At 26.0% G+C, this 22513-nt stretch overlaps 3 protein-coding genes across 3 annotated transcripts; all 3 read right to left on the reverse strand.

Annotated features, from left to right (window-relative positions):
- Window positions 1-1161: 1161 nt before the first annotated feature.
- LOC128957118 (uncharacterized) lies at window positions 1162-7082 on the reverse strand. The gene is made up of 9 exons (XM_054302833.1): window positions 6997-7082; window positions 5538-5829; window positions 4765-4944; window positions 4490-4659; window positions 4265-4306; window positions 3296-3772; window positions 2262-3148; window positions 1980-2195; window positions 1162-1897 (listed from the first exon to the last, which is right to left on the reverse strand). Exons 2-9 carry the CDS (start codon window positions 5737-5739, stop codon window positions 1162-1164), a joined length of 2910 nt encoding a protein of 969 aa, XP_054158808.1. The 5' UTR covers window positions 5740-5829; window positions 6997-7082.
- Window positions 7083-12961: 5879 nt separating this feature from the next.
- LOC128957085 (protein asteroid homolog 1-like) lies at window positions 12962-15345 on the reverse strand. Its single transcript, XM_054302801.1, has one exon. The coding sequence runs from the start codon at window positions 15090-15092 to the stop codon at window positions 13554-13556; it is 1539 nt and encodes a 512-aa protein (XP_054158776.1). The 5' UTR covers window positions 15093-15345; the 3' UTR covers window positions 12962-13553.
- Window positions 15346-16457: 1112 nt separating this feature from the next.
- Window positions 16458-19611, reverse strand: LOC128957088 (neuroglian-like). Its single transcript, XM_054302804.1, has 2 exons — window positions 18757-19611; window positions 16458-17620 (listed from the first exon to the last, which is right to left on the reverse strand). The coding sequence occupies exons 1-2, from the start codon at window positions 19535-19537 to the stop codon at window positions 16572-16574; spliced, it is 1830 nt and encodes a 609-aa protein (XP_054158779.1). The 5' UTR covers window positions 19538-19611; the 3' UTR covers window positions 16458-16571.
- Window positions 19612-22513: the final 2902 nt, after the last annotated feature.

Genomic DNA, 22513 nt, shown 5'->3' on the forward strand with positions numbered 1-22513 from the left:
GTATTGTACTGTAGTAGGAGTGTGCTATTGATAAAGGAACGGTAGTCTGGAAATATTTGTATGCCAGACTCTAGTCAAAAATCACTATAAATAGAGAGGACCTATCGTCTCATTTTTGATTCATAACAAAACTTCAAAATCATAACTAAAGTTTTAATTCTTGATTATAACTTTTATAATAATAATAATAATAATAACTAATAGTTTTGATCTCTATTGTGTTTTCAAATACACACTCAAATAATTTGAAATTTTATTACTTATTTTTGTCTAACAATTGATTGATTCAACTATAAAAATAAATAATGAATTTCACCAAAAGTTTGATCATCTGTTTGGCAATCATTAGTCTATCATCAGTATTGATTGTGGTTGAAGTCAATGGCCAGTGGGGTTCACATTTTGGTAGTCGACGTAAACCGCACTGGGCTCAAGCTTATGGATTCAATCGACCCGTTCCTCATAAGCATAGCTGGTTTAATCATCATACAAGATTACATTCAAGACAATAAACATTTTAAAATTCATCATCATCAAGTTTTTAAACAATATATATATAAAAATACATTGTTTTTATTTATTATAAATATATATATGTAAATATTATTTATCTTTACTAAATATTATTGATAATATATAAAATGTTTGTTTGTTTGTTAATAATATATAACTAGAATTTTATATTATTATTTATTATATAATTATATAAATAGTTTATTATAAGCAAATATTGTAAATATTATATAAAACAAACACTTCTAGTGAGAAATAATACAACATAATAAAAAATATTGTACTAAAATATTTATGACTAATTAATTGATTAATTAATTTATTATTTTTTAAAAATAATTTATTATATTTTAACAAATATACTATTTAAAAATATACATGACAATACTATTTACTACATGTAATAATTAAATTCAAATGACTTTATTATTATTTTTTATATAACTTAAAATAATATTATTGATAATAACTCATTTATATTTATTTGTATTATATAAATATAATTTTTTTTAAAAACTAAATATATTATAATCTATATAAGATTATTGACTAAAACAAAACATAACAAAAAATAATTTAGTCATTTACACCCATCAAAAAAATATTTTAAATAATTATCGATAATTGTAATCTAATTTACTTTTTTTTCTAAGGATAAGCAGATCTGAATCCCGGCACCCCTTCATATAGTGTATTATGCATTAGTGAACAGTTAGTATTTCGGGCAACAATTTTATAGGGACTAACAATCGGAGGAGTAGTATAACAATTGGGCGAAACTCTAGCAAAAAAATTGCCACCACCTCCTCCTCCGTTGTTACCATTATTTTTATTTTTGTTGATATTGTTATGAAAATCAAACGATTTACTAATCTTAGAGTTATGACAATCTCTATACTGTTTGGTGGATGAGTTGTGCGTCGATGAACAGCCATCAGTGATGAGATCCTGTGCCCCGAAACTGGTAAATATTGTCGATAATGAGTCGGCATACGATCCCGATTTTGGTACCAGTATACCATACTTGTGTATAGTATGCAATAAGGGTACAAACAAACCCAATAGTACTAGAAAGCCATAGATATTCATTGATAAGGCAATTACGATATCCATGTATTTGACAGTAGTTTTGTTTCCCATATTCATTATGCTAACCATGGATGCAATGAATACCATTGTCGTCAACAGTGATACTATCATCAATTGGTTGCCATCTTTCTGGTTAAACGGTGTCGATCGGGCCGACCAACACATTATCAATAGTAGCGATAGTATTGTCGTTATATAGATTTGACTTCTTATAAAATCGTGTCCGTCATGGATGCAAAGTTTGGCCAAATTGGCCAAACTTTCATCACCGTTGGGTATCAATAGAAACTCATATCTAATAAAAAACAAGATTTTAATATTTATAAAATAATATAAAATATAATAATTAATTTTAAAAATGTCTTTTTTGTATATACTTCCACTTTTGATACTCGAGTGCCGTCTGAATGCCGACAATAAAGACTAATGTAAGCATTTGATTGAGACGACTGGTCCGACCGCCCAAACCAATGGACTTCTGGGCTCTGATATACATCGCTCTTATCAATAGCGACCCGAATAGTAGTGTCAGCGATATGTTATGTATGGTATGTCGGGTACAGCATAACAATGATGTCGGATAAAATACAAAACTATTTAAAAACAAAAATTGGTACAACTTATTAAAAATAATATGAATTTTTTAGTCTAGTAATTACAGTGAAGATCCCAAAAAATTGATGGTAATGGCTATCAGATGACAGGTTACCAGTGCCTGATTGGCTTTTCTTAGGGCTCCTTCGCACGATTTCATCAATAGAAATGTTTGTACATAAAGTGTGACCAGTATGCCCAGTATGGATGTACTCAATATCACCGACGACCACATTGTGCCCAACGAAGCCGTCAATCCATTAAACCGCTTGCGTGTCACATGATTTGTTGGTGTTGTGTCTTCTGAGGCACCACTACTGGATTGTTGTTGTTGTTGTTGACCATCACTACTACTACTACTACTGTTATTTAGTAGCGGCTGCGAGTGTTGTTCATCGGCAGCGGCGGCTAAAGTTCTCCTCTCAATTGGTGTCGTCGATGACGAGACCATATGATATTTAACTGATGACCGCATTAGACTCGACGGCGATATATTTATACGGCTAGCATTACCGGCCCAAACTGGCTGTCTATACAATGGTAATTGGTTTGACGACATTGAGCTCAATGTATTTGTAGGCCCATTACCGTCGCTGCCGCTTCTGCCAGCCTTAATCATAGATCTATGTCTTAGTCGAGCCCTATTGATCCGATTTGCTAGTATTGTGTGCATAAACTTCGAGTCAATAGTTAGTCCGGTGTCCAGACTATAGAAACCAAGACTTATGGTCTGCCAATTTGATGCCACAATCATAATCTGGTATTTCCAGGAAACCAGACTACGATTGTTATCGAAACTTAGCCGAACACCGTTAATGTCTTTGAGACCACTGTCGGTGACCACTGTATTCAAGTTGGTCAGACTGTCGGCCATCATTGACGTCAGATTGGCATTTGTCGACAGATGACAGTTGTTTAGCTTATTTCCTGTGCATTGTCTTTGATATAAATTCTGTATAAAAATTGATAGTTATATAAGATATTACAAAAAAATATATATTATATAAATTAGTCAATTACTCAATTAGTCTGAAAATTGTTTCATATGTTTTTATTATTTGTTACTTTAAAATAAAAACATTAATATGATGTTCATTACCTGATAAGCCTGGGTCAGTGCCCAAACAGCCTTAACCATAACGGAGACGCTCCGGGAATCGTGAGGAGTAGTCGATGATTGGTTGGCTTTTCTATATTCAGCGATTAACGGCTGTTGCTGACGATGATGATGACTGTCTCCTCCTTTTTCTTCTTTCATCTGATCCATCTTATTGACCATTGTTTCGAAATAATTATGATATTCACTTGACTTTTCCATTAGAGGCGATACCAGGAAAACGTTTTTCCTTAGCTTATCGTTACGCTTCAGCAGCTGTTCCTGCGATTGCTTTATTTGGACTGATATGTCATTGTTTGTGACAATTATATAAGAGTAATTGGATGCCTGTTGTTGTTGTTGTTGTTGGTGATAATGACTACTATCGGCTGCTGAACCACTATTTCTGCTCAAACTATTTAATAGATTCATGGCTTCACCAGAGCTCAAGTAAAATATGGTGTTGGCATCAGACAGTTCCTATCCATCCATCCATTCATTTATTTATTAAGACATCATATACCGTGTATACAAAAAAACAAATAGTGTGGTAACAAAAAATTGATATTATTGTTAATAAATAGCAAATATATCATGTCTTGTAAATCATAATTGATAAAAAATATTAAATATATATACTCTAATAAATACTTTAAATACTAAATACCATAGAAAGACAACTATTTATAACTAAATGGAGTTTTTAAAAAAAAAATTATCTATAATTACAATAAAAAACTATAATATTTCTATAATAAAAACCAATGTAATAAGAGGTTAAATATTAAAAATTATTAAAAATCGTAGCAAATAGTTATGCCTAAAAAAATACTTTATATTAAAAATGCTTTAAATTATATAAATTTTATATTAATAATACTGTATATACCTGTATATAAAATATATAAAACAATTTAACATAAATAAAACAAATTTTAAATTAAGAAACAAATTATTTAAAAAAATACTAACATCTCTTCGTCGATACCTTTTTTTAGGGAACTCTGTGTTTGTCTATAAATAGATAAATAAAAGTTTTTTAAATAAAAAAAATCAGTCAATTAATTTGAGACAAACATTAATTCAATTATTGCCAAATTGAATATAAAAAACAACAACAACAATAAACCAAATTGAATCAGGAAATGGTTTTATATATAAATATATAAATCTATTATATATACTGTATTTGTTTACCGAGCGATCAATTTTATTGAAATTATTATTATTATTATTATTGACAAAATTCAAGTCATTATAGCTTTTCAGTGACAATGAGTGCAAGTATTGGCTGTCAAAGGCTGGCTCTTCATCGGACACAACCAATGACATCGACCGCCAGTTAAGCTCTTTTACTAATGACATGACTGCCTGTTGAGAGATAATTGACAGATAAAATAATAATAATAAAAATGTGATAAAATATATTTATATATAAAGACAACAATTTGTTTTGTGTCTAAAATAGACACTTGCATTGGACAGGTATCTGATTGGTGGTGCAACTGTAAAAACATTAGCCATCGATGAATTGCCATCAATAGGAGGTCTTTCACCAGCACTGGTAGTAGTTGTTGTTGTTATGATGGGAACATTGAATGTCTTAAATAAGTCAAGCGATTTATCATATGTTGGTCCATCATATATAACACCTAATATTAGATTTATTATTTAATACAATTCAGATAACATTAAATAAAAGCAACAATAAATTTATTTTGGGCTAAAAATATCTCTCAAATTAGTTTGAGGTTAAAATCATTAATAAATAATTAAAATAAATAAATAAAACGATTCACTATTTCTAATCAAGTAACAAATTACAGTAATAATAAATATAGTAAAAAAATAAAATTGCTAATTTTCTTATTTTAAAAATATAAAACAATTATTAAATTTATTGAATGCTATATTTGATTAACTTATTCATTCAGTCATTCAATACGATATTGTAATATTAATTATGTTTAAAATCATTAACATTGAACACTAAAAATATATGCTATTAAATTAATTGTGATTATTTTAAATATAATAATCTAAAATTTGACATTTCATTAAACATAATTAATATAATATAAAAATACAAATAGCTAATTATTATAATATCATAAATAAGATTTTCAATAGTGTTAATTAATTAATTGATTTTTTGGAGTCAAAAAAAATTATATGAAAAATACAGTATATTAAAAAAATTTAATACATATAGATTATTAAAAGTTAATAAATATATAAAACAAACCGATTAGTGGTGGCGGCATAGTCTTGGCCTCGCGACAGACCCGATTGGTCGGCAAAAACGAGTGCGATATGAGTCGTACGGACTGCCGATGGGCCACATCTGCCAAACCGCACGTATCGTATATAAAGACACCGATTTCATCGAAACTGTTGACTCGTTGTTGTCGTTGATTATACATATGAAGTGTCCATACGGTGGCCATTGAATTGTAAATTCCGCTGACATCGATGACATCACATAATGAATCGGATGAACTGCTTGAATGGGCACCGATTAGTAGACCGATATTAACCTGTGTTATGCAATGGGGACGGATGTGTGGACAGTGTGTGGGTGGGTGGGTGTGGACGACAACAATAGAAAATATATTATTATTATTAGTTTTCAAACTTTCCTTATAATTTGCAAATGTTATTTACAATTTTTTTTACTGTATTATTATAGTATTGTTTTTTTTGTTATATTTAGACTATTTATATTATATATTTTTGTGATTTTGTAAAATTATAAATAATAACAAATAACTGATATTTTTCACTTTCAATGGCAAATACTAAACACATAAATATTGTTGACCTCATTTTTTAAAGAAATAATTATATAATTAAAAATTTATATAATTTTATAAATACTGTATATCTGTATTTATTGAATTTTATTTATTTATAACTGTCTATAACTATCAATTGACATATAAATAAAATATTTATGAAAAAATATATATAATTATCTAAAATTATAAGTAGTATACAGTTATATAACATTATTTTTTCTTATATATAGCTATTGTATTTTTATTAATAATAAAACAAAAACCATAAAAAAAACTTTTTTTTTGTATTGCAAGCCACATAAAAATCAATAATAATTTTAAAATAACTGTTTGTTATTAAAAAAATGAAATATTTTTTTATCCAACTTATTTCAAGCGTTATATTATTTTTCATATCTATTAAATAGTTTTTCAAATAATTACTATTAGTTTTCTATAAAAAAAACTTCATATCTATATAAACAATATTTTTAGTCATATTTTGAATATATATATATATAAATAATAATAAAAGATATATCAATTAATGTTTAAAAAAATTGTTATCAATTTTTAAAGATTTCTGCATTATGTAAATAATATAATAAAATATTGTTTAAATAAAAAATAAATAATATACAATAACTTTAAGATTTATAATGATAAATAAAAATATTAATGATAAAGATCGACATTATAATTTGTACAAAATGATGTCATTGATTTAATTTTAATGATATAATTTAAATATATATTAAATACAATAAGTTGTGTAATAATATTATTAAAAATATTTACGTCTAATGTACTAAAAAAATATTTTAATATATTATATACCTTATTGTGCAATAATATAATTATAGATTTATACAGTACTATATAAAAATTTAATTTGTTATAGACTAATGTATAGAAAAAAATACATACCTTTCCTTTATATATGATGGCACGTGGATCACATTGAACAACATTTATCCAAATGATTGCTAATATGATATCCAATAATAATAATGATTTTCGTCGACCACTCATTGTTTTCTAATCATATTATTAATACTATACTATAATATAATAATAATATACATTTAATAATAATAATAATAATAATAATATGACAATTAATTTGGAAATTATATTTTATATTTTGCAAAAAAATAATATACAATAATATAAACTATATATTGTGTACAACTAGCCATAAGTTTACGATATTTTTCTGTGTCATTTACATTGTCACTGAAAATATATTAATTTCTAAATAATAACTTATTGTTAATTTTTTTTTTTAAAAAAAAAACTTTTGTCAAAGTTTTCAATAATATTTACTATTTTTATTTAATACTTGCACACTTATCAAATAAATATATTATAGATTTAGTTATTAGTAAAATAATTTTTAGTCAATATTGCATAAAATCCTTGAATTCAAGTAATAATGTTTATTTTTATGAAATGCACGATTAGTATATAAATATATATATTACTAATTGGTTAGTATTGTTAAATTTATTTCAATACAAACTAGTATTTTTTGACAAAATAAATATTAATAATTAATCTGCACATATGTTTAGTATAGACAAAAAAATATCTGATTCAACTTAAAAAAAACTAAAATCTTTATCATAATTTCTAAACTATAAATAAATCACATAAATATTAAAATATAAGCAAATATAAGATAATTTTTAAATTCATTGATTGTTTTTATGTAATATTTCATTATGTATTATATAATACACTGAGTTTTATTCAATTAAAAAGATAAAAAACAATAATTGAAAATTTGAATAATGTTATCATCAAAAGTCAAACTTAAAAACATTAAATTTCAATTAGTATTATTTTCAAATATATTTGAAATTTATTTAAAAATCAAAAATATAACTTCAATTACTGTTTAATAAAAAACATACTACCATTATACTAAAAAATTATTTGGCAAACAATCGTCAATAACTATTAAATTACATTATATTATATAATTAAATTCAAATTTTTATAGTAAAATAAAATATAAATTTACTTACTTTAGTTTATGATGTAGCATATTATTTACATTATTTGATTTTTCAACTTTAGTAAGATAACAACTAAATAATTAAAAAATAAGTGTATTTAATTAAACAGTTTTACTAATTAAATAATAGTATTCAAAAAATAAATATTTTAACTTTAATAATATATAGAAATTGAAATCCAATTGCTGTTTAAACACAATTAATAATATTTAACATTTAAAAATGATCTCTCATGCAAAATTTACATTAATAATTAAAATTATTACTTTGTATGTTTATATTGATTATGTAATACTAAATGCAAACTACTGTATCAAATGTTTGCATTTAAATTCAAATTTGAAGTAACGTTTTATTAACATAATTAATATTATTTTATTATTATTATTATTATTATTATTACTTGTATTTTAATATATAAAACTAGGAAAATACTTTTATTGATAAAAATATATTTAAAAAATAAATAAACCCATACCCTATATTATAATATTTAATTAAAATGTTATTTATATAATAATATTATCTTAAATTTAATCAAAGATTTATTAGATATCGGTTTAGTATGCAATCAAGCATTAATTGATTTTATGAAATAATAGTATATATTATATTGACATATACATTATATAATTTTTTAATACTTACTATTATAAATATTAATAAAAATTAATTTTATTTATATATCTTAATATAATCGTTGCACTAGAATAATTCAATTCAATAGATTATAAGTTGTATTTCTATTATATAAATTTAGTTTTTTATCTATCGTTAAAAGTTGTTTTTAAGTTGAATATATTAGCACTAGTATTAAGATATAATTAATTATAAAATAAACAAAATTATATAATATTGAAGATATTTTATAATTAATAATAAAAAAAATTAAAACAGATCAATAACAGAGAGAAAGTTAATAGTGTAAATAATGTAAAAAGTATAAATAATATAATTTAAATCATTTAAACTATACTTACAAGTTATAATATTAATTAAATACTATAGAAATTAATGAAATATTATTAAGTTATTAATAAAAATAATAACAAACACTAGTTTTACGTTAAGTATAATACTTTAATTACATTATCAATTAAATGATATAAAGTATTAAATATTTTAGTTTTTAATACTTTAAAAAACAAATAATTTTAAATTATTAAATTTGAAATGTCTTAATAAGATAAGGAAATAGTTGTCACTGATTGTTGAATTGACTGTAAAATTAATTGATTATCAATATTATCAATAATTATAAAAAAATATTGTATATAATTATAAGTAGTAAGAATTTTTTTCATACTTATGTTTTAATATAATTTTGAGTTAATATTTTATATTTATTATAGTTAGTTATAATATGTTAAATTAATAGTAACAATAAAATATAATAATAATACTTACATAAAGTTTTGTGATAATCCCATTGATTAGAGACTAATAATATACAATTCAATCACAATTTTAATAGTAAGGTAATAAATACAGTATTTTATTTGATTAAAAGTTGGGGTATCAACAAAACAATGTAAATAATAAACACATTTGATTGATATATTTATTCAGCAATTTTTTGTATATGAATAGTCAATTTGTGAAAGTATTATAAATTTTTTTAAAAAATTAATGTCAAAATATATTTATTGTATTACACTGTAATATATAAACTTTTATTCTTAATTTTTAATAATAATTTTTTATTAATTAGAACAAAACATTATACAACACTTTTTTAATATAATAACTTAAATGAGAAATATATATATTATATATAGATATATATTTCATAACATTTATGAGAAAAACTTTCAAATAATAATAATAATAATGTAATAATAAATATACTAAAAAACAATTGTTATGTATGTGTGTGTATGTTATGGGAAAAAAGGTTTGTCTCGTAATGTACTGCACTTAAAGACACTGGTAATGAGCCTTCAAAGAGATGTCTCAACTACTACTGTATAATGTTGTTAAACACCACCTCCACTGTCATTAGCGGGCCGTCATATATATAACAAAACTATTGGTTTAGTCTATTGAGAGAGACTTCATGAAAGAAAACAACTGTATGTCTGAGTGAGTGTAAAAAGAGAGAGAGAAAAGAGAGAGAGAGAGAGAGAGAGAGAGAGAGAGAGAGAGCACAGGTATTAGATGTAACATTGAATAGGAACAGGTATTAGATGTAACATTGAATAGGAACAGGTATTACGGTTGGCATACATCACAAGCAGTCCATACCTGTGCTGTTTAAGACCATTAGAGAAAAACTACGACCACTTCTGCCTTTACTATTGTACTGTATATATACTGTACTAAGAAATCACATTTAAACTTATGGTCTCTCTCTCTCTCTCTCTCTCTCTCTCTCTCTCTCTCTCTCTCTGAGAAAATCACACTTTTTCTTCAATGACTGAATAAAAAAACTAAATACAATTTTTTTGCTGCTATTTTTGTGTTTTATTATTATTATTATTTTGAAATTTTCAACACAATATAGTCTACAGTAAATGCATAAAATAACAACAATAATAATAATAATTTAAAGAAAATATTTTATATGAGTATTATAATATATATTTTATTAATATTAATTTAATACTTTATTTTAATAAATAACAAATAATACAAAATACAATTAATAAAAATATTTTGTAAAGTTGGTATTAAAAAATTAATTACTTACAAATTGAAAATTTTTGTAAAATTATTTCGCCAATTTATATCTCCTTATACTAATTTTAATATTAAACTAAACTTAACATTATATAAAAAATTATTTTTTTCAAAATATAGAAATTAATTCAAATCATATTTAAACAAATTAAAAGATAAACATTTTTATATAGTGTTATCTAATTTAACAATAAATCTGTTAACAGTATGTATATTATACAATGTAAACTAAATTTTTTTAACATTTAAAAATAATTTTCTAAAATTATACTTTAGTTGTTTATAATATGAATATTGCTAATTATTTTTACATTTTAAATAATTGAAATATTAATTTGTTATGTATTATACAAACAATACTGTATATACTGAATATTAAACAAATTAATTAATTTTTTACTAACTTTCTAACTAATCTAATAATCATAAATTCAAATATTTGTATTGTTATAGTAATGATAAGTTTTAATTTAATTAATAATAAAAATATACCTAACCTGTTTAAAGCGTAACACTTGAAATTATAATTATATACTACTATATATAATATAATATTTAGTATAAGATATATACGGTATATACAGTAAGTGATAGCAAATAGCAAGTGTTATATAAAGTATAGTGTATTAGTAAATTAAGATAATGCTTTTAAAAATAGTGAAACTTTAATTTTAAATGACATTATAATTATTTTTAAAACTACTAGTTTCTCATAATCTTTATACACAGTGTATGATTTTTTTGCGACATTTACTTTCAGTTTTTTAAAGTTATTGTTATTGTCTTTGATATAATGATTTTGATTTTTTAAATGTATATATACACACAATTAAGTGGTAATTTAAATAATAATAATTTTCTAATTATTATTTTATTAAATAATGAACATTGAATTTAAAGTTCATTAATCTTATGCAGTAGTTTATGTATATACAGTATTATAAATATACATAAAAAATAAAATTACGATAATTTTATTTTAATGTGTAGTAGGCTAATTATTATTGTTTAAAGGTTACTTTCAATAAGTCAATTATTTATAAAAATATTAATTTATATTTTTCAAGTTTACTAAATTATATGATTATAATTTTAATGTTAAACAATTTTAAAATAAAATTTAGTACATAGCAACTAAAGAAATTTAAAAATTCAAAATTATTGAAAAATTATTGAAAAATTATTGTTATTATAAATCATCAAAAAATTAATGCTATATTATAAATTATGTTTTATATATTTTGATGTTAACTATATTAATTATTAATAAAATATTGTTTATTAGGATATAAATTTGTGTAATTTTAGTTAGCAAATAATTTATTTTATTGTTGTTGTTTTTTAATGTTAAAAAAATATTTTATTTTTTTATAACATTTCTATTATTATTGATGTTGTTATTGAATGGTCATTGAAATCAGTGAAGTGTGTATCAAATCGAAAGCGATTACAATTTAATACTTAACTTTTTTCATCAAAAAAAAACACAATTTTCTTTTAACTTTATTTTTCTCAAACTTTTATTTATTTTTTTGGTTGAGTTTATGTTTTTCTAGAGTTTTAAGTTGAATGTACTCTCAGTTGGAAAGTTATGTTAGAGTTCGCTAACACTTTGCGCGGTGTCAATGAAATTACATAACTGTTTATTATTATTATTATTATAACAGTTATGGTGTCTGCTATTATGTCTGTTATTATGTTTGGTCTAAATATATAAATACTGTGGCAATCACTGGCCATTTATATTATATTTTCACAATTTTTCTACAATAATAAGTTAATTATATTAAATTTTGAAATGCTTTTTTGAATGTTATATTTGCAAATTCTAATACAATTATACTAAACAAACAAAAATATTTATCTATTTAGTTGTTCATATATTATATTATTAGGTCATATAAATTTTTAAAAACACACATAAATTGAGATATAATATAAACTTAAATTTTATTATATTGATATTTAGTGAAACTATTTTCTTTAAACAAATATTTTTTATAAATTTATAACAAACATGTGAAATATAGGGTATTACAAATATATATATATATATGTAATTATTATACAAATATTTATATAAATTAATATACATAATGTCTTTCAGATTTAAAATGTTTAATTAAAAATTATTGGGATAAAAACATAATTGTTAAAAAATTAATGAATATAAATAAATAAAAAGTGATTGTTAAAAAATTAATAATATGATAGTTATTTATAAAAATATAACATTACCGTTAAAAATAACATTAAAAAAGTCATTTAAACTTAATCGACCAAAATTGGTTAGACATGTGATTAAGTATCATATTGTTAGTGTTAAGCACATCCCGTGGACACCAAATCATTTTATCATTACTAATATACTTTAAAACTAATTGCAAATGTCTTTCAAATAGTCGACAATTGGCAGACATCGGACCCAACATTTGTTTTAAATAATTCAAAGGACTATTAGTTTGTGTCAACTTTACCGTCAAATTATAAATTAATGGTCCGTTAAGACACATATCTGGACAACCCATCGGTACGGGACTACCGAATAATCGGTTAACACATCTTATAGATGTTAGACAATCTTGAAATTCATTGAAATAGTGAACAATTCGTGAAATGAACGGATAATTTCTATTAATCAATAAACTATTCAATGAATTGAGAAAATGTTTTTGTTTTCTGTCTACTAATGATATTAATTTGAATGATTGATAGTTATCGTAGTCGTCATCGTAGTTGAAATGACCAGTAAATAGGATACAAATCATTAGTGAATACAAAAATTCATACCATATTCGGTGTGTTTCCTAACCAATACCTGATGACAATCATCAGATAGACTCCCTCTTGGTTTTGTAGATCAGATATTTTTATTGTATTTTTAATCATAAATTTAACCACATTTTTGTCATCAAATAACATCTCTGAAATCAAGTTTGTCTTCTCATTGATTGTCAAATTAATGATTTGATTCAATTGTGGTAATTGGTGACCACTATTATTAGTTAAGACCGTTATTGATTGCATTGATAATACTTTATACTCGGATTCATATCTATCATAAACTTCAACTGTTTTTACATCGTTATCGTTATCTTCTCTCATTAAACCAATCAAATACTGTCTTAAACGCCAACAACACTTATAAGTCGATGGCAATGATAGATCTTCGACACGTGGCGAGAGAAACACGCGTTTTGCTTGACTAACATTTATAAGCATCGGATTTAAACGACTTTTGCACATATCTATAGCAAACCATTGAGGAAATGCCAGTACTTTTTGCATTACATGTGCAGCCAATTTGGACCAATTGAATGAATTGGTTGCCCTATCATAGCTGATACCATCACTACAATTGTCAATATTATAGGATTCTATGGATATCTTCAGCAATTCAATGACATTATTCATAGATTTTTCAATCAGTACGGACTCAATATAGTCTATAACCTGTTGTCGGGTCAGTCCTCTCAGCCAATTCAATATTTTAATCATTTGTTGGTGTCTTTCAGATATATTTATCCTATTATTTCTTTGGCCATTATTAACATCGGGTATCGTATCGACAATAGGCCTAATATTATCGTATTCAATGTAATCGTTGCCCATTAGTGTACTGAACACCGGTAGACAATCACTGGTAAGTCCAGGAAAACATTTAACAAAATTATCAATTGTATACAATTTTGTGTCCAAATATTTGTAAGTTTCACGATTTCGCCAATTGTTTTGGTCTTCATATTGTCTGACTTGCATTGAATTCATGAGATAATCACTAAGTATAACACCGCCGATGATATTGTAGACAAAAAAATCGCTGTCACCCGACAGTATTGGACAGTTAAGTTGGTTGGCCAGTGCAGCCGCATAAGTGTCAGCCTCGTACAAGATCTGACAATAGGCAACTCCTAACTGATCCATCATCTGCTCCAACACTGGTCTACACAATGTGGGATGTATATCAATATTGCCATCAAAATGATTACCATTTGATATATCGATGGCATGTCTAAGATTTTTTGTGAATTTTTTCAATAATTTCACTATCTTTTGATCTGACGGATCAATACCGCCATCCATGACAACCACTGGTCGTATCCTACACTTAGCTAATGTAGTAAAAAATCGGTGAACATTACCAGCAAAACGACTATAGTTTCCGCCGTATATGTTGTCTTTTGTCTGATTGTTTGAATTTTCGTATAATCTATAGAGAAAATTGTTGCCATCGATCACCAAATAGGTGTCGTGTAAATGATATCCAGTAATCATACGGTCTTTATTGGCCTTAATAAAGCTCGTCAATCCCTGGACACCCATATTTTAGGTATTCATAATCTGTAAGTCATATAATACTAGTAAGTAAATGTATGTCCAGTTTGGATCGCTAATTAAATTACACAATAATTAATTACTGAAAAAAATCAAACTATTCTGATATTATTTGACATCACTTTATTAATTAATACAGTATTTGCTAAATTCAAGGCTAATAACATATTAATATTATTTTATTAAATGTTTTTTTTAAATAAATAATTACAGTATTTGATAGTCAATTATTGAATTTCAATATTAACCCTACATTAAAAACAATTAGTATATTATTAAATAAAAAATACTATGAATACTAATACTTATGATAACTAATAAACTTAATTAAATATTCCATAGTATTGAGTAAACTATTAAAATATAAAATTATATTTTGTATTAAATTTATATAAATGCGATGAGAAGTTAGGGATGCAGAGGTCGACCAACGCTTATCCCGATATAAATAAATATAATATATAATATGTGCCAAAATTAACTTCAAGTTTACAACAATTTTCAGTTATAAAAAGTTATAAATAGTATATATTTAATAAATAATCAAGTCAAATTAAGTCAATTTCAAGAAATTAATTTGCTTTTGTCAATATTTTCTATCAAAACTATTAAATTATTGAAATTCAATATTAATTATGTTATACTAAATAATTTTAATAACTAAAAATTAAATTTAAACATTTATTAGTATAGCTTTAAATTAATATTTATTTATATTTATATAAATTTTATTTGTAAATGTATATGAAATGTAAATGAATATTTGATTTATTCAATAATTTGATTTAGTTAGCTAATTAATTAAAGCATATAAAAGTTATTTGTATTTAGTATTAATATTGTTTTAAACATTTAAAATTAATTATAATTAAAACTGTAATTAAATAAAACTTTTGTTTATTGAATTTATTAAGTTTATATTAGTTAATTTTAACAAAAAATTATACATGTTAAAATACTATTAAATAGTTAGTAAAAAGCAATTATTAAATAATCATCAATAAATTGTTATATAAAAGATAAGCATTTAAAAAATAATATAAATTAATATATATATATATTTTGATCAAAACGATTGATAATTATATATATCATATCTAATGACATTAAATAGCAGGAAATAAAAAATACGAAATATTAATATTAACATATAATTTATAAATTTTATAATAAAATTGACATTATAAAACAAAATCATTTTTAATATAAAAAAACAATACTGATTTTTTGTTTTGTTTTTAAAAAACATTACTGAAATACTTGATGAGATTTATAAATTACATTAAATACTGTAGTAATTTTATCATTAAAAAAATTAATTATAATAATTAAAATGCCATAAAAGTTAGCTATCATTTATAATAATATTAATATTATTTTTTTTAAACAATGGATACAAACATACGGACACTCAATGATAATGAAAATGTTAAAAATAATAGACTTAAATACAGTTTTAAAAAAAACTTAATGACGACTTTCGGTGGTACCGTTATATACCTGTCGGTGTCGGTCATCATCGTTGCCATTGTTGTCGTTGTCGTCATCATCGTTGTCATCGCCTTCGTCGTGACCGAGACTGCCATTTGCCGCCGCAGTATTGTTTCGTTGATTGTCGACATTGATTACTAAACTATTGATTTCATTGGGATTGGCTGTCATTGAAACGGATCTGATTTTATCGCTGACTTTGTTGCGACCAGTCTTCTTGTTGTTGGACTCAGACGCCGACGATGTGTGTCTTTTCTTTAGATATATAAAACCAGTGACAAAGACGGCAATGAATAATAGGACAACAACCAGTGCCACAATCCACGGTGTCTTTGATGAACTGTCATCCGCACCGTTATCTTCATCAGCTATCGGTGACCTGTTGTCGTTGTCGTTGTCCTGACCTCTAGTTTTGCCCTCCTGTCGATTACTGTCATCTGATGGTACAATAGCTGGCGGTACATAAGGTGCATATGTTGGCGGCGGTTCCCGTGTCGTAGTAGTGGTAGGTTTTGGCCATTTATTTAAACCCGTGTCTATTGTCGATATATTGCTGCTAGACTTGAGTTCACCCGATTGGGCGACCACTCGGATCTCGTAGAACTTGTCAAACTCCAAGTCCACTAAATCGATGTGTTGGTTGGACTCATCCATACCTTCCGGCACAGTGTTTGTCCATTCATCTATCGAGTCGATCCCTTTCCTTCGATACTCAATATATATAAGACGTCCCGGATTGTCATTAGTCCAGTTTGGTTCATAAGTAATGCGAATCACTGCCCGATTGTGGCGATCCGTATGTCTTGTCCACATGAATGCCGGTGTATCGGGATATACATCAACCGGCATCGAAACGGTTATATTGTTAGAAACGGGTCCATCAAAAGCACCGTTAAATGCCTGCACTTGAACTGTATTATTGACGGCCGGCTTAAAGATAGTGATCAATGCTTTTGTAGTATTTGCCGACACTATCTGTTCACTTCTGTTTTCATAGCTGTCTGTCCAAACTTGAAGTTTATAACCTGTATTTGTTTAACAATAATTGTTATTTATATTTTTATATTTATAGATAATTTATTTCATATTATTTTTGTATTTATTCATATTGTATTAAAGATTATTATAAATTTGTTAAGTCTAAAAGTTATATTTACAAATATAATCAATACATATAATACAATATATTAGTAAATATTGATAATTATGAAAAATAATAATAAATTTTATACTATTTATTATTATATAATTTGTTTTACCATCATAAAAGTTGGCATAATTTTTTTTAGATTAAATTGTTAATAATAATTATTTATTATTACAAATTAACTACATTGTATATTATTTTTCTCTATGAATAGATACAGTAAATAAAAAATAACAAAATTATGATTATCGGTACTGATATTGTTATATAATTACAGAAAAATATTAATATTAACAGTTACTACAGCTTTATAATGATAGCATTAAAAATCTCTAATTAATAAATTAGTAATAATAATAATATAGAAATATTCTAATAATTTCATAGTAAAAAAATTAAAGTATGTCTATTAAACATTGAAACTATGATTAGTTTATCAGAAAATAATAAATTATTTATTGTTTGTTCCGGTGATATACAGTATAATAGCAATGAATTGATTTCAGCACTAATTTGATAAAAACAAACAACTATTTTTTGTACTGTATTTGTATGTTTTATTTTAAAAAGTTTAAAATATATTAATATATCAAATATTTTAAATTTCAACGAAAAATATTTTATTTGATCGATAAAAAACACAAATATAAATTGTTGTTATAAAAATGTTCAATAAAATAAAAAACAAACAAAACTCTATTTATATAATAAATCAATAAAATGATATCTCTATTATTTCTCTCTTTCTCTCTCTCTCTCTCTCTCTCTCTCTCTCTTTCTCTCTCTCTTTCTCTCTCTTTCTCTCTCTCCCATAAATGCAAATATCAATAACCTAACAATTTTGAGCACTTATTATTATTATTATTATTAATTTGATTTACATCTAATATATATATATATATAAGTTTTAATATCTTATATATTATAATAAAGTATATCATAATAAATCATAATAGTTTGAAGATTTAGTGTAAATAATATTGTAAAATGAATAAAATGATAAAACTAACTGACCTTTGAAATGGCCGTTGAGTGTGAGGGGTGGGACCGGTTGCCAACTCATGTGAGCACTTCGGCCGTCAATAATATCGACGAGCCGTAAGTCTTTGGGCGCCTCAGATGGCATATCTTCGTCGGAATAGCCGATCACTTCTCGGGCCTCTTGTGTTGCTTTTCCAAGACTGTTATACGCCTCGACTTTGATCCGGTATGGCCTGAGTTTTGGTAGATTTTCAACGATCAGTCGACTTTGTTGCCAGTCTAGTACGTGTTTGATGTGCCAGTCGGCTGTAGGCATGTCATCCTGTTTATAATAGACTGTATAGAAAAATCCCGGAGCGTTCTGTTCTCTGGGCGGCATTGGTGTCCACGAAATGACCAAATTTTTCGGTCCATTACCTCTGCCGTACACATTGTCGGGATTCTTGTGCGGCACGTCTTCCTCAGTCTGACACCAATCGGATGGTAGCGAAGCATTGCTGGCGCCGGCATTGTTGACGGCAATGACCCGAAACGTGTAATTAGTCCACGGATTCAATATGAGTGGCACATTGTCGTCATGAATGGGATGCAAAAATGGATAATTGATCCATTCGTTTGGTGACCAACTGGTCATATACTGTATACGAAACTCTTTGACCGGCGACTGTCCGGTTGATGTCCACGTAAGTCTAGTTGATCGCCGATGACAACCCATCGATAGTATCTCCGGAGCTGACGGCACCTCAACCGACATCATTGACACCAACTTTGCTACCATTAAGACGACAGTAGTTGTCAACAAAATTAGTCTCATTGTGTGTTTGATATATATATATGTCCAACAAAATGACTAGTTTTTTGTTTTTTTAATTAATTACATTAACTATAATACTGTAGTATTATTAGTAATATTTATTACAGTAAATGATTGAATCAATGTTTTATAAATAATGTTAAACTTTTTATATTCACCACACAATTAATAAATTAATTATTAGTCAATTTGAATTAAATGTATTATAATTTTTTTAGAAATATATATATAATAATAGAAAAAAAATTGATTTCTTCGTTAAATAAATGAGTAATCAATTTGTTTGACAAACCGTTTTTCTCGTCTCTTTTTTTCTCCTTATCTCTAATATTGAGAACAATATTATGTATATATTATATGATGAATAAGTATTGAAATGTGTGGGACAACCATATTATCACCAATTGTTTCTATGGTTAATATCAGCAATAAATTTTCAACTATTTGTTTGACTTAACAAACAAATATCTAATAACTTATGACAATATTATTAGTCACTTATTATTATATGTCTAATAAAAAAAATCTATTGTTTATAAAAGTAAAGTAATATTTTTAGAAAATCGTTTAAATATGTAATTATTACAAACATAAATATTTAGATATTAAATATATTTTAATAAAATTTATAGATTAAATATAATTAATTAATTATTAAATAGTTAAAATTAATATATTATACTTGATTTTTTTTGTATTGCTTTAAAATGAAATACAGTAATATATTATATCATATAATTTATATGTAAATAGTAATACAGATATTATTGTTAATAATTACTAATACTATATGACTAAATAAATTTTTTGACATATTATAGTTTATGAAAGATAAAAAAATAAAATAAATATGAATTTAACAAATAATTATTCTAATTAAAATAAAATTGATAATAAAAAATTTATATATTGTAATCTAATATTTTAAAATAATAATATTGATAGTATTGAAAAAATAGTAAGTAAATAATTTTAATATATAAAATTAAAATAAAATAAGAAATTAATTAAATAAACTGAAAATTAAAATAAATATTATTCTAAATATAAATATATACATACCAGTATTTAAAATAATACTTTTCATAAAATATTAAATTTAATATAAAATTATATAAACTGTGAGAAATTTAATAAATAAAAAAAATTTAATAATATAAATGTTATAGAAAATAACTATCGATTTATTTTTAATATCAAATATAAATATTTGGAATTTGAAATTTTATGTAAAATTGTAGAAATAAAAAAATAGTTAAAATATACTGTATTTTAACAAATTGATGTGAAAATATGAGATATACAAATATGATAGTATTTATGTATTGTTTTAATACTATATAGTTTAAAATCAAATAAAAAACCAGTTAAGAATGCTAGAAAGCATTTTCAGAAAAAAAACTAGAATGCCTTAAATAGGTTGAAAACCATTACTTTGTATAATTGTAGCGTCTATATAGTAACATATATAAATTTAAAAACTGGTCAAATATACATAATTTATATATTGTCATGTAGGGTTAATTAAGAAGGTTAGTAATGGTAATGACTGGTTATAGTTAGATGTTAGTTATGGCTATAATACACGCTCGCGCTGACTCAGATTAAGATCTGACACCGCAGTCACATCTGACACCAGAGTCACATCTGACACCATAGTCAGCTCTGCACCGTAGTCAGATCTGACTCAGATTCAGATCTGACACCACAGTCACATCTGACACCACAGTCACATCTGACACCAAAGTCACATCTGACACCGCAGTCACATCTGACACCGAAGTCACATCTGACTCAGATTCAGATCTGACACCGCAGTCACATCTGACACCGAAGTCACATCTGACTCAGATTCAGATCTGACAACACAGTCACATTTGACACCACAGTCACATCTGACACCGAAGTCACATCTGACTCAGATTCAGATCTGACACCACAGTCACATCTGACACCACTGTCACATCTGACACCAAAGTCACATCTGACACCGGAGTCACATCTGACACCGCAGTCACATCTGACACCGAAGTCACATCTGACTCAGATTCAGATCTGACACCGCAGTCACATCTGACACCGAAGTCACATCTGACTCAGATTCAGATCTGACACCGCAGTCACATCTGACACCGAAGTCACATCTGACTCAGATTCAGATCTGACACCGCAGTCACATCTGACACCGAAGTCACATCTGACTCAGATTCAGATCTGACACCACAGTAACATCTGACACCACAGTCACATCTGACACCGAAGTCACATCTGACTCAGATTCAGATCTGACACCACAGTCACATCTGACACCACAGTCACATCTGACACCAAAGTCACATCTGATACCGGAGTCACATCTGACTCAGATTCAGATCTGACACCACAGTCACATCTGACACCACAGTCACATCTGACACCAAAGTCACATCTGACACCGAAGTCACATCTGACTCAGATTCAGATCTGACACCGCAGTCACATCTGACACCGAAGTCACATCTGACACCGGAGTCACATCTGACACCGCAGTCACATCTGACACCGAAGTCACATCTGACTCAGATTCAGATCTGACTCAGATTCACATCTGACACCGCAGTCACATCTGACACCGAAGTCACATCTGACTCAGATTCAGATCTGACACCGCAGTCACATCTGACACCACAGTCACATCTGACACCGAAGTCACATCTGACTCAGATTCAGATCTGACACCGCAGTCACATCTGACATCGAAGACATCTGAAACCGAAGTCACATCTGACACCGGAGTCACATCTGACACCGCAGTCACATCTGACACCGAAGTCACATCTGACTCAGATTCAGATCTGACACCGCAGTCACATCTGACACCGAAGTCACATCTGAATCAGATTCAGATCTGACACCGCAGTCACATCTGACTCAGATTCAGATCTGACACAAGAGTCACATCTGACACCATAGTCACATCTGACACCATAGTCACAG

This window comes from Oppia nitens, unplaced genomic scaffold (assembly GCF_028296485.1).
Source record: "Oppia nitens isolate AA-2021 unplaced genomic scaffold, nextdenovo-longstitch-racon4-pilon3 scaffold36_pilon_pilon_pilon, whole genome shotgun sequence".
Lineage (NCBI taxonomy): Eukaryota > Metazoa > Arthropoda > Arachnida > Sarcoptiformes > Oppiidae > Oppia > Oppia nitens.